Source organism: Sturnira hondurensis, unplaced genomic scaffold, assembly GCF_014824575.4.
Source record: "Sturnira hondurensis isolate 20B ecotype Veracruz unplaced genomic scaffold, ASM1482457v3 Scaffold0021143, whole genome shotgun sequence".
Taxonomy (NCBI): Eukaryota; Metazoa; Chordata; class Mammalia; order Chiroptera; family Phyllostomidae; genus Sturnira; species Sturnira hondurensis.
This window is the reverse complement of record NW_028093774.1, coordinates 26066348-26079713: the sequence shown is the minus strand read 5'-3', so window position 1 is coordinate 26079713 and position 13366 is coordinate 26066348. Positions and strand designations below refer to the sequence as shown.

The window sequence follows — 13366 nt, the reverse complement described above, 5'->3', positions numbered from 1 at the left end:
GTGTGGTTAGGGCAGTGTACAGCCAAGCCCTGACCCAGGGGGAAGGTGGGCACTGAAACCCAGCCACACTGCCCATGCCAACCCATGAACTCCGTGGGCTGTGGGCCAGCGAGCAGCACCTTAGGCTTCAGCTTAGGTCCTGGTCCCTGGCAGGCCTCCATCTATAAGAACATTGGTCTCTTTGCTTGGACTTAAGATTCCGGAATTACCAGCCTCCTCAGACCTGAATGACATACCTCTACTGGTAGCAAGACAGAATTTTAAAAATGAGTCTTGAGCTCCTCTACTTTAAGACTAAAGAAATCAAATAAGGTGATGTCTGTGATCGCTATTTACAGTCAGAGGCATCCTTGACAGGGCGAGGGAGTCTTTGTCCCCAGCCAGGGAGCCCTTCTGAGGTGGGAAGGAATATTCTCCCACTGATGTCGTGATGGCGGCTCATGAGGGGACACGTTCCTTGCCAGGTGCCTGGGCCAGCGGTGGGAGGGCGCTGCCTGTGATCGGTGCTGAGAGGAGGGAGGAGACTGAAGCTGGGCTGAGACCGGGGTGGGCGTGCCTCAGGAGGAATGACGGCAGCACTGCCAACCCTCTCTGGGTGCCTGGCACAAGGAAGCAAGAACAAGACTTTTCCTCCCCTGGCAGAAAGGACAGCAACCGTGGGTGCTTCCCCTCCCGTAAGTTCAGGATATAAGTGCCCACGGTTGCCATGGAAATCTCTATTCTGACCCCCTTGAGATGGGCAGTTCAAGCCCAGCCCGTGAGGAGTGTCTGCACAGTCACTCGCACAGCCTGGATGCCCTGTGTACGCTGCGGACACCACACCTGCCTCTCCTCTTTGTCTTGGGTTGAGCAGATGCAGGAGCTGGAGCAGAGGCTGCAGGAAGCAGAGCAGAGAGCAGAGGACGCGGAGACCCAGGTAACCGGCGGAGGGGGTTGCCCTTTCCTCCCCTTCCCATGGACTCATGTGGATATACTCCTCCCATGGAGAGGTCCTCACAGGGACAAGGAAAACCAGCAGTCACACATTAGAACTGCTGAGCAAATTAAGGTGTGTGGAGCTTTCGATGGGTGTAAATGACTGCTTAAGTGTCAGTACAGTGAGTGAGTGAGTGGATGAGTCCAAATAGACTAGGTTATGCTGCAGGAGCAAATTAGGCATGACATCTCACAGTTTATCACATTTGCTCCTCACTCATGGTACCTCTCCACTGAGGGTGAGCCGGGCATCCTGCTTCACACAGTGATTCAGGGATCCAGGCTAGTGGAGCGCCCCCTCTGCCAGCTGGACCATCTGGAACACACAGCTTCCTTGGGTGCCATTGTCGGGAAAGAGAGCTGGGTGCTCGGGCACCAGCTCTGATGCACTCGAGCCCAGAAATATCTTGTCACGCCTCTCAGGCCCATTGGCTGGAGTGAACTGCATGCCTGTTGAACTATTAGGAGGGCTGGAAATAGTGGGAAGCACGTAGACAAGCAGTGAGAAGCAAATGTCTGTGCCACAGCGGGGCTGTTCCTCCTCAGGGCTGTTGTCTTGTCCAGCTTTAGAGGTGGACAAGAATTTGAACCCCAGAATTAGAGGACCCAATACCTTGTCAATTCCTTCCCTCCCCCGTGAGATGAGGCTTAATAAATGGTCACTGAATTAATTGGCCCAACAGCCCTGGATAAGGACTCTGTCTGGGCATCACGGTTTGGGGTGTCAGGAGCAGTCACGTCCCAATCCTATGAGACAATTGGTCCTTTTCAGGTGAGTGTGATGGAAGAGAAGGTGAAACTGTGCAATCTGAAGGATGTGGGTTCAGCAGGCAGCCTGCACCAGAAGTACCAAGAATTGCTTAAAGCCATGCAGTGCAAAGATGAGCTTATCATCCAACTGGAGGCGCAGCTGGAGAAGCAGGTAAGGGCTACCCAGCAGCAGAGCGCAGAGAGCCCGTGCCCTCTGCAACATCTGCACCCATTGACCCCAGCTTCTTGAAAAGAGCCCCTCTGCTTGACCCTGTAGTGGTGGGGAGCTCACTCCCTCTTGGGACTATTCTTTCACATGGAGATTTCGTTATTGGCAGGTACGTTAGGAGCCAGGCAGGGGATGTAGCAGGAAAAGGACCTTGGAGGCAGATGGATCTGGGTTTGAATCCCACTTGTAGCACCTGCTGCTCTCTAGCTGTGGGCAAATTACTCCCGCTGCTGATTCTCATTTTATACATCAATGCAATGTTGCCATATATCAGAGAGCTGTCAGGAGAATGAACTCGGTGATCTGTAGTGTTGCTCAGCCATGAGGCTGGTGTTTGGTAAGGAGAGCTTTACTTCCCCACCTTGGCCTCATGCCCCACCAGCACAGGGACCCGACACTTGGCCCTGGTGTCAGAGCGGCATCAAGCTGGCCTGGCAGCCTTGGTCAGCTGGTTGGCCAGAGTTTCTCTGTGAACCCAAGTTGGCAGAGACCAACATTGCTACCTCCTCTGAAAAGTGGGGCCTCCTGTCCTGAGCACTTGGAAGCCCAGGAGAGGCGACTGCCCAGCATTGCTACTAGGTTGCACCCCTTTACTCCTGAGAGGACATTTGGAGCATCCCCCACCAGTTCCCTATGCCTAGCCTCCTCCCCTTCACAATCTTATTAACTTCATCTTAATTCTGTCCCTTCCCTCTGCCCTTGGCCTTGCCTACCCAACCTTTTCTGGTGTCAGGGCTTCATCATTTCCAACAAACGATACTGCAGTGTGGCCAGATGACTTTTAATTCTTTACGAAAGGTCCCAGCTAATTCTGGTGTACCTTCCCACCATCACGGGCAAATTCGTAATCACTCATCAGCATTCACTGACATTTCCTTTGTGGGGTGTGGCTTTGTAATCTGTGGGGCACCGTGAGTTCTTGTAAATGATGGGAAAATAGAATTTTGACATGTGGAATCTGATGAAGTTCCACTGATTTTAAAGGACACCTTCTCTTCTGAGTGGTTCACAGGAGTGGCACTGTCTGGGGATTGGTGAGCAACATGATTTCTGCTAAAACTTAGGTTGGGGGAACATCATTTTATGATAATAATCAGTCAAGATCAGACTCGAAAGAATGCTGGGATGCTGTTCTATAAGTCAGTAACCTGGCTTCGGTCCCAGCTGTGCCAGGAATGGATGGGCAAGTGGTTTCTCCCCTCGGGGCCTTGGTTTCCACAGCCACACAAAGAGGGTATCAGGGCACATCAGGGGTCGGCAGACTTTCTATAAAGGGCCAGAGAGCAGATATTTCTGGCTTTGCGGGCCACGTGGTCTCTGTTGCGACTACTCAGGTCTGCTGTTGGGGTGTGAAAGCAGCCCTTGGCCACATATAAATGAGGGGGCGTGGCTGGCTTCAGGACACTGTATTTGCAAAAGTAGGCAGGGAGGAGCGAAAGCAGGTGGAAGCAGGCTAGATTTGGCCTGGGGGCTGGTTCGCAAACCCCCAAACCAGAAAACCCTCGGGCCCTTCCTGCTCTGAAATACTGCGCCTGACACTTGCACACTCCATCTTACCTGTGCAGATGCACTTGTCCATGCCTATGTCCGGTATCTTTCATTGGTGGCGCAGCTTCTCCCTGGAAGTATAACCAAAGCTGTTGCTGCTGGTCTCTAAAACTTCTCCAGAATACACCAGTTTCCTTGCATTTTAGATCAGGGAACTTGTACTCATTGTAGAACTGGTTGATTACCTGTGTCGTAAGCACTGTGCCGGGCACTGCGTCCCTCCTTCCTCAGGGATCCAGGGGGGAGCTGTGTCATCCCCACCTCCAGAGAGGACAGGCAGGCCCGGGGGTTAGGCCTCTGCCACGGCACATAAACGCTGCCCTAACCACAGGAGTCGGAGTCCCACAGCCGGCGTTTCTTCCCATCCTGGGCTGCCTGTGCTTCACACCTCGCTCTCCAACCACCTCACATGCTTTTGATTGCTTTGAGGGAATTGCAGTACCCGTGGGCTAAATTAGCTTTATTTTCTGTTTTTAACTATAAAGACGATACCTGTGTATAGTAAAAAACACAAAAACCCCAGAGGAGTATAAAGTGACAACATGTTCCTGCTGTCCCCAGTCTGCCCTTCATTTCTGCTCCTCACTGTTAACCTCATTCACTCGTTTCTTGTGCACCAAAGCGCGGGGTTCCGCTTTCACGCTGTGTACTCAGCTGAGCATTTTTGCGGGCATGTTTTGAGGGGTTTGTTTTGGTTGCTTTGTCAAACTGTAACTAACGATTCCTAAGCAGTGGATTTATTAGTGCAGTGCTGCGTATGTTTAGAACATTAACTGATATTATCAAATTGCTCCCCAAAAGGCTTTGCCAGTGTGTGTCCGAGGGGTTGATAATCAAACCTTTAAATTGTGTTAGGCCAATGGAGGAAGATGATGTCTCATTTCCTCCATAGAATTTGAAATTTGTCTCATAGAATTTGAAATTCTATCATATTTCTTAGAGTTGTGATTGAGGATGAGCAGCTTTTCATGGGTTTCTTTCCCTTCTTTTTCTGTTGATTTCCTGTTCATATCTTTTGTATAGTTCCTGTCCTTTGTATGCTAAAGGACACCGTTCATATCCTTTGGACAGTTTATTTTAAATCAGCCGTTTGTCTGTATGTATGTATGTCATTTGTGTTACAAATCATCCTCCAATTGGTCTTTTGATTTTGTTTAAGGGATTTTTTTTTGGTTAGATAGTAATTTATAGTGATGATACAGATTTAGTAGTCTTTTCTTTCATGACTTTTGGGGATTTCCCTTATGCTTAGAAAGGCCTTTCCCACTTTAAGAATATTAAACATAGTCATGAAGGAATTTATCTTTTTCTATCAGGACACCCCATCCAGTTGCCTGACATTTCTTCTCAGGGCATCCTGCCTCCCATTCCCCACCAAACCCATGGGCTCAAGGCTCTCTCTTTCTTTTAGAAGCAGATGAGAGCCGAGGAAGCAAAAATTATACAAGAAAAAGCTGCAAAGATCAAGGAATGGGTGACGCTCAAGTTAGCAGAGGTGAGTCCCACTCTCTTCTCAGGAGGGGAGCATGGTATGGGCATGCATGTGGGGGTTGCCCTGCCTCCGGCCTTTCTCTGCCTTCTGCCCTTGGAGGGGCCTCGACTGACCTTCATTTTGTTAACTATTTGTCCTTCATTCAGCTTAAGCACTGAGACCCTTTGCTTCACTTTCCCCGTCCTCTGTCGTGGTTGGGTTTCCCTAGAGCCCCTGATTAGCTGTGTCCTGTATTTCAGTTTGGGGAAAAGGAACGAGCCTCATGTGGAAGGCAACCAGTCAGTGTTTCTCTCTCACACCGATGCCTCTCTCTCTCCACCCATCCTTCCCTCCTTCCCTACTTCCTCCCTTTCCCCTTCCTTTCTCTCTAAAAGCAATGAAAAAATGTCCTCAGGATTATGTACACACACACACACACACACACACACACACATACACACACATATTATATATAATATCTATACCCATAGATAGATATAGAGATATATAGTATACATAGATAGAGATAGATATCTCTATATATTATATATCTCTATATCTCTATATCTCTATACAGATATATAATATATTATATATCTATAATATAGTATGTTGTCTATATAACTATGTAATATATTGTCTATATAATATATAATATATCTAGTAGTTATCTATATAAATAATATAATGTATAATATACAATATACATATATAATATATAATATATAGATAGATAATATATATAACTTCATTCAAGTGTAGGATTTAGTGGCATTAAATACTTTCACAACCATCACCACTGCCCATTTCCAAAACTTCAGCACCCCAAATGGAAACTCAGTACCCATTAAATACTGACTCCAGTCTTTCTCCCCTGCCCCCAGCCCCTGACAGCCTCTATCCTAGTCTGCTTTCTAGAAACTCACCATTTTTGTAGTTCTTCACTTGCTACGGCTTTGTTTAGGAGACTCGGGACTTGAAGCTACAGTGCTAGCCAAACAAACAAACAAAAAAAAGCAAGAAACTCCTCTTTCTGAATTCAAGGAGAAGGAGTTGAAGTTTGGGAAAGGATGAAGACTCACTCCTGTTTCCTCTGCACTGATATGTGTGGCTCACACCTGTAGGGCATCAGCTTGTTTTGCCTCCTGTCCTCGTCTGTGGGCACACCACTCAGGCCACCTTCCTGACTGAAGGTTCTTGGGGGCAGAGCTGACACCTCCGCGTGGCATAGCTCTGACTTCTTGCCGAAAGGTGTGTTGGGTTTCATTTAAAAGAGAATGCAGCAACCAGGAGGATGGATCTCATAAACATCCTGTTGTTTAAAAGAAGCCAGACCCAAGGACATCCTGTAGCATTGCATTTATATCAAGTTCAGAAATGGGCACAGCAAAGCCGGTATGTGTAGGGATGTGTACTTCGATGGTCAAACCCAGAACACAAGGAAGTGAGTTAAGGTCTTGTAAACTTAGAGCCGTGGCTGCCTCTGGGGAGGGAGGGGCGAGCGACCACAAAGGGGCAAGTCCAGGGCTGTTGGGAGTGCCGGCCAGTCTCTTAACCTGGGTGGTGGTCACATGAGCGTTCATTTCAGCATGGTTTGGTAGGCTGTGCATTGATGTGGTATTCAGCTTTCTGTGTATGTGCATTTCACAATTTTAAAAAGCTTAGAAATGAAGCTGGGGGGAAAATGTGTAGGGATTGTCGAACAGAATTCTGTCCCAGACAGGACTGGTCAGTGCAGACGGAGGCAGGGGGTCGGGGCGGCACTGTTCCTTTTCAAAGATTTCACCTTCAAAAAGGATTTTTGCCGTATTTTGAAATGTATCTCTAAACTTGTAAGCTGAGGATTCTAAACCTTCCTGTTTCCTTTTGCTCAGCTGGAGATGGAGAATCAGCACCTGAAAAGCTGCAATCAGCACCTGGTGGAGCAGGTGAGAGCCCTTCAAGATGCTCTGGAAGGTAAGGGGGCTAATGGCGGGGGGCTGTGTTAGAGTGGGTGTGCCTGTTGGGATGTGGGTGTGTGTTCAGTATGTATATTGGGGGGGGTGTCAGAATGTGTGTGTGTGCACCAGGCATGTATATGTGCCCGCGTGTGGGGGCGTGTTGGGCTGTGGGGCTGAATAAGGGAGCTCTTTGATGTGCCCGCTTTGGCCCCATCCACAGGTCTTCACGTGGCACCTGCAGAGAAGCTGCTGGTGGTCCCCCAGGGAGCCCCAGAGGAGGACTCCATCCCTTTAGGGCCAGGAGCCCAGCTGATGTGGCAGGACAGTGGTCCTCACACCCTGGATGCTCTGCCTGCGGCTCTGCCTGTACCTTCTCCAGTCTCTCTGCCGAGCCAGGACTCTACACCTGTCCCCAAAGTGCGAAGCCCTGTGGAGGAGCCCAGTTCCATCGTGGTCCGTCCTGGGGGTGTATCAGAGGCCAAGACCCCTCCACCTCGTCTGGAAAGAAAGGGCTCTCCTGACCAGCTGGTGCCGACTGCCAGAGGTGATTTGGCTTCCTGGAACAAATGCCCGGTCACTGCTCAGGGAGAGCTGCTCCTTGGGACCAAGACCTCTGTAAGGGAAGGAGGCCCGGGCTGCAGCCTGACGCTGCCGAAGGTGCGGGCTCCCAGCACCCCCCACGACAGTATCCAGCTGGCCAAGCGACACCACAGCCAGCCCCAGGTGGGCCCTGGGCACTTCAACCACGTGGTGAACAGTGCGATTGGACCCCTCTCTGTCCCGCACCCCTCCGGCCTTCCTGACGTGGCCACCCTAGTTGAGCTCCAGGGGGAACCAGAGAAGATGGAGATGGATGAGCAACTCCTGGACAGCAGGAAGGGGGGAAAAGAGGGCCTGGTGGCTCCAGGAGCTGAGCTGAAGGAAGTGGATCCGGGGAGCAAACCACCCACGCCCCCCTTGCACCGGTTTCCATCCTGGGTAAGAGGCCACCAGCGGGCTGGGCAGAGCTGATGCCATGTCGACTGTTGGTCAAGCACAGCCACACGCAGAGCCTGGGATGAGGCGGGGTTCCACCAAGCCTGCCCAGATCAGCCCATCATCGAGGTCAGGGCCAAGATTAAGGATGTCTGGATGGAGGCCAGCTGTCGTGTCCTGAGTGTGTCACTCACCAGGCTGTGTGCACGTTTTCTTATTTAATCTTTGTGGCTCTTGGAGGTAGTGCAGTGGTGGCTAAGAGCGCAGGTCCCAGAATCAACCCACCAGGCTCAAATGGCTAACTCTGTGACCCTGGGCAAGCTACTGCATCTCAGGGCCTCAGTTTCCTTATATGTAAAATGGGGATAATAGTGTCTCCTTTGTAGGGTTCATGATCTAGCAAGTACTTGCAGTAGCAGTTCATAGGAGGTGGCAGGTAAGGTCTGGCTGTCACTGTTGCTGAGCCTGAGCTTCCAGGCTTGCACCATGGGGTAAGACGATGGGATTGCTTCAGAATCAGTGACCTGGGGCAGGGGCACCAATGAAACGAGAACAGCCAGGCACATGTCTGTGCAGAGCTGGGTGACGACATCCTACTTTATTCTGTCCTATCCTTTTGTGTCTGACATTTTCCATGATAGAAAGGTAAAGTACGAAGGGGGGTGGGGAGGGCATTCATAAGGCTGTGCAGATCGTTGGCGGTGGGGATGAGGTGAGAGAGATGTGGAAAGCTTAGCGCAGAACCTGCTGCTAGGGCAGGGCTCCTTGCCCATGCAAGGAGTTAGAAGCTGTGTGGTGGTGGTTTGTGTGTTCATTTGTTTTTTACAGATTAGGAGACTGCTGTCCCCACAGACGTAGTTACTTGCCCAAGGTCATGTAGTAGTTAGTGAGGGGCCAGCCTTCAGTGTGGGCTCAGCCGCCCCCGGAGCCCGGCTCTAACGCTCCTGCTGACTTGCCTCTGAGGGGATATTAGGGAGTGGCCGTCATCCTCTTCTTGGAGGGAGGTCTGACCCCTGGATGCTGGTGTGCGTGAGGCAGCACCGCAGGGAGTTGGGGACTGGGGGGAGGCCACCCCTCACCACTGCCTGGGAGGCCCGCCTTTTCAGCAGCCCCCCCCCCCCCAGGTCTGTTGTGGAAATGCTGTTAGTTCCCAGTGCTTCACCAGCCTGGCTTGTGGGCCACACAGCCTTAGCAGTGAGCGCCGCAAGGGGACCCGGATGACTCAAAACACCGCCCTGCCTTGGGGGAGGGCTGGGAGGTCCCCTGACCAGCCAGTCTTCAGGCCGAGGATTGCTCACCTACCTGTCCCTGAAGCCCCAGAGGCATGGGAGGGCCGCAGTGAGCTGCCTCCCGAGGGGAAGGGGAATGTGGGGGTGCAGCAGGCAGACAAGGAGTAAAGGCAAGTGGGAGAAAGGTGGAGAGGCTTTGAAAATGGAGGAGGGGCCAGGCTGGGTGGAATGCCCTCCGAACCAGTTCTCCTCTTGTTCACTGTTGTCTTGTAAACACAAGGGCTCTGGAATCCTAGCACCGGGGTGGACAGTGAAACGCTCTCAGAAAGGGGCTCGGCTCCATCTGGGCCCTGAGCCTGGGTCTCTCCTGTCGGCGTAGGAAGTGCCGGGGGCCAGGGAGCCCAGCCTCTCTTCTCAGGGGAGACCAACTGGTCAGTGACCGTCTGGGGAAAAAAGTCAGGACCAGAAGTCCAAGGACGTCCCCCCACCCGAGGGAGTCGGATAGACTTGTTTGCCAGTTTAGAGTTTGCAGAGCCCTTTTTCTGTTGACCTTCAAAATAACCTTAGGTGAGTGAGGTGACTGGGACGCTAGGTGACCTTGTGTGAAGCACTCCCCTTTGTTTAATGATGGTCGCCTGAAGCCCTTGGAAGGTGAACTTAAATTCCCCAAGCTGCGTTCCATCCCCTCTGCGGTGGGGGGCCTTTTCCGCCACACACACAGTGGTAATCTTTTTTATGCCTAATTTACTCCCTTTCCCCAATTCCTCTGCCCACTCCAGTGCCCCTCCTGGGCCCCCCCACTGCCCCGGGCCTCCGCCCTTGCCATCCCAGGCCCTCCCTCTCCCCCGGGTGCCTTAGCTGCCACTGCCTTAAGGCCCTGAGCCTGGATCTTCTCTGGTCCCTGTGAGTCACCGGCCACCTGAGGGGCCTTTGTTGTCCTTTTATCTTGAATGGAGAAAAGAAATACACAGAAGCATAGGTGGGGCCTGGGGAGCCACCAAAAACCATTAGAAAAGCTCCCCAGGACTGCAGTTGGACTTCAGACCAGTGGGCAGACTTCAGTCCCAGGGATATCCAGGGGCCAGGCAAAACTGAGGGCAGGTGTTCCCCATCCAAGGGTCTTGAACAGTGGGGTCCCTGGGCCCGGATGAGCCACACAGGCTTGTAGCTTGGACCGAAGCCTAACCGTGACATAATGTTACCATCATAGAAAAAGCGTGTCCCAAACACCTGGCTTAAAAAAGGTCGTGCCCTCCCCATGAGGCTCTGACTTCCTCATTGTCAACATGCCACTTCCAGAGGTGGAGCCTGAGACCCAAGAGTTGGAGAATGGGTCAGGTTCGGAGACACAGGTCCCTGGCCCCTCTCTTCTGGAACCTCCTTTCCCTGAGGGAAGGGTGGGTGTTGCAGGGGGTGAGTGTTTGTTGGGCCCCGACTGTAGGCCAGGTGCTAGATGCTCACATTGCGTGGTGTCATCTGAGCGCTGCCCACAGCCTGAAAGGTGGCTATCCTGAGGCCAGGCCTGGATGCAGACTCAGGTCTGCCTGCCTCCGAAGCCAGGCTTTTTCTCCCCCCGCCCCCGGCTGGGGGCAGGCGGGGGCGAGCACATCCATGGGCTCTGACCCTCCTGGGACCTCTCATTCCAGGAGAGCCGGATCTACGCTGTGGCCACGTCAGGCATGCGTCTCTCGGACGTATCTCCCAGGAGCAATGCCACCTGCTGCGGTGAGTGCCAAGTGGGGTGCCCACAATGAGCAGGGTGGGCATGCAGGGGAGGAGAGGATTCTGAGCAGCATCCAAGGCTAGGATCACCTGGCACCCCATTCCCTCCCCCAGCAGGTAATGCTCAGGTGAAATCATACAGCCAGGGCCACCTGGGAGAGAAAAGGAAGCTGTGCAGGTTCAGCCCATCACCTGCTGGGTGGGAATGGCCTCGAACAGGGTTGTAGCTGATTAAAGAGCTGGAAGGGACTTTTGAGGAAGGGCCCCCCAACCCAGCATCCCACTTGCACTGGCTGCCCTTCTGCAGTGCAAGGGCTGTGTGTAGGAGGAGCCCCCAATACCTTGTTAGGTGAGCCCCCTAAAGGGAGGCCATCCCACCAGTGTCTCCTAAGTCACGGGCCACCCACAGAACGCCCACAGTGGAGTGAGACTGGAGAAGGCCTTGGCCCCCATCCTGAGATCTGTCACCCCGAGTTCTGTTTCAGGGAACACTGTCTGCATCTTTCCTCCTCCTCACTCTGCCCAGGTCTCTGCCGCCCGCACACCCCCTCCTGGGCTGAGGCACTAGAATTAATCTCATCTGTCTCCCCTGCCCCTCCAGGTTCAAGGCCTCCTGCCCTTTGGTCCCATGGGCCTTTCTCTGGCCTTGTCTACAAGAACTGCACAGCGCCTGTCTACACAGCCCTGAAGGGGGTAAGAAGTTGCTGTCCCAGGAGGGGGTGTCCCCATCTAGACCGGCCACTTGTCCATCAGCGGCTGGGGCGGGGCTCCGGGCTCAGGCTTCCACACTCACAGCTCTGGGCGGGGAGCTCAGGCCTCTGAGTGTCCTTTCTGTTTTCTCGTTTGTCATACTTTTAGTGGAAAAATTCTACAAACACAAAATTTTGAATCAGTATAATTGTGGGCAAAGTAAAAAGTTAGAGGTTAAACCTATGGCTGTCCCACCTGTCCCCCAGTCTTGTCACACGCATGTCCCAGAGGGCAGTGCGGCTCCTTCCGGAATTTTTTCTGTGTGTTCAAACACATACTCCCATGTACACTCCCGTAACATCCCTACACTTTTAAAAGCAAAAACCAGACATCAGTGAAACGTGTTTTTATATACATCTTTGTCATCTTTTATTAGTAGTTTTTGAGATCGTAAGTTGCGTTTCGTAAAACTCTTTGTAGAAAAATAAAAAGCCGAAAGTAAAGTTGCCTCTCACGTTCCTGTCCTGAGCCCCGAGGACAGCAGCTGTCACCACTGGTCGGGGCTGATCCACTAAGGGCCTCTGCCACTCTGGGAAATGCGTGTACAAACATCCTCTGTGTCGCACTCTCTCCTGCTCACACACACACCTGTGTGCACACAGTGGGGATCATACTGTATGCGTCGTTCTGTCCCTGCTTGTTCACCCAACTGTGTGCCAGCTCTTCCTCCCCTTTTGGGGCTGCCCAGCACCCCTTACTTAGATGCCCCGTACCTACATTAACCTGTCCTGCACTGATTGGCAGTTTAGGTCATGTCTCTATTTTTCTCTGAAATAAATGGTGTGATGGGCATCATTGCGCAAATACATCTCTGTGCACATATATCCACATAGTTCTGTAGGACAGAGGGCTAGAGGCAGACTTTATGGGCAAATGCTATGCATGTTTTAAATTTTGACAGGTAATGCCAAATTATCTTCTAAAAAAAACTATCACACTATAAAGTACCCTTGTCTTGACAATGTCACCAACATTGAGGTCAGACTTTTTGTTAAGATTTAATTAATTTTTTTAGAGAGGGGGGAAGGGAGGGAGAAAGAGAGGGAGAGAAACATCAATGTGTGGTTGCCTCTCACATGCCCCCTACTGGGGATGTGGCCTGCAACCCAGGCATGTGCCCTGACTAGGAACTGAACCTGCGACCCTTCGGTTTGCAGGCTGGAGCTCAACCCACTGAGTGACACCAGCCATGAAGAAATAATCAGACTTTCAAAATGTCTGTCAGTTGAGATGATCTCTCATTTCCTTACCCCCACACATACTGGCAGTTCCTCTCACGCTTGGGCCGTGGTGTAGCTTTCTGGCCCCCTAGTGGCAGGAAGTAGAAGATACAGTGGTCAGGTGTTCAGCTGGGATGGGGCAGCTCCTTGACGGACCATACCATCAGCCCAAGGAGAGCCTTGGGTTAGGACACAGGAGTAAGGTCGGGAAGGGACAGTGGTCTGTTGGGGGGCCTGGCCAGGTGACGGTGCCCATGGGCCCCAGGCGGGCCGTGTTGGCCACACCCTGAGCCCTGGAGCCAGTGTGCAGCGCAGCTGGGGTGGGGCTTGCCCCACAGCCTGAGCCTCAGTGGGATGGGGGTCTGTCTTGCAGAGAGCCACGCAGATCAGCAGCATGCCCTTTGTGGACGACTCCTCTGGGTCTGATGACGACTGTAGCTCGCAGGCAAGTTTCCGGACATCAGTCTCCTGCTCAGAGTCCAGGAAGACCAGTGGACTGGGCAGCCCCCGGGCTATCAAGAGAGGTATGGGGAAGGGGAGCAGGAGAGGTGTGGGGC

The 13366-nt window shown here is 52.3% G+C and overlaps 1 protein-coding gene across 2 annotated transcripts in view; it reads left to right on the top strand.

The window, feature by feature from the left end:
• Positions 1-13366, top strand: part of PLEKHH1 (pleckstrin homology, MyTH4 and FERM domain containing H1) — a 51991-nt gene that overhangs the window by 21948 nt on the left and 16677 nt on the right. For both annotated transcript variants that reach the window (XM_037031242.1, XM_037031243.1), the window contains exons 3-10: positions 854-916; positions 1748-1897; positions 4914-4997; positions 6848-6929; positions 7134-7891; positions 10764-10842; positions 11441-11532; positions 13183-13333. In XM_037031242.1, coding sequence (XP_036887137.1) covers positions 854-916; positions 1748-1897; positions 4914-4997; positions 6848-6929; positions 7134-7891; positions 10764-10842; positions 11441-11532; positions 13183-13333 — 1459 coding nt within the window. The remainder of the gene's footprint in view (positions 1-853; positions 917-1747; positions 1898-4913; positions 4998-6847; positions 6930-7133; positions 7892-10763; positions 10843-11440; positions 11533-13182; positions 13334-13366) is intronic.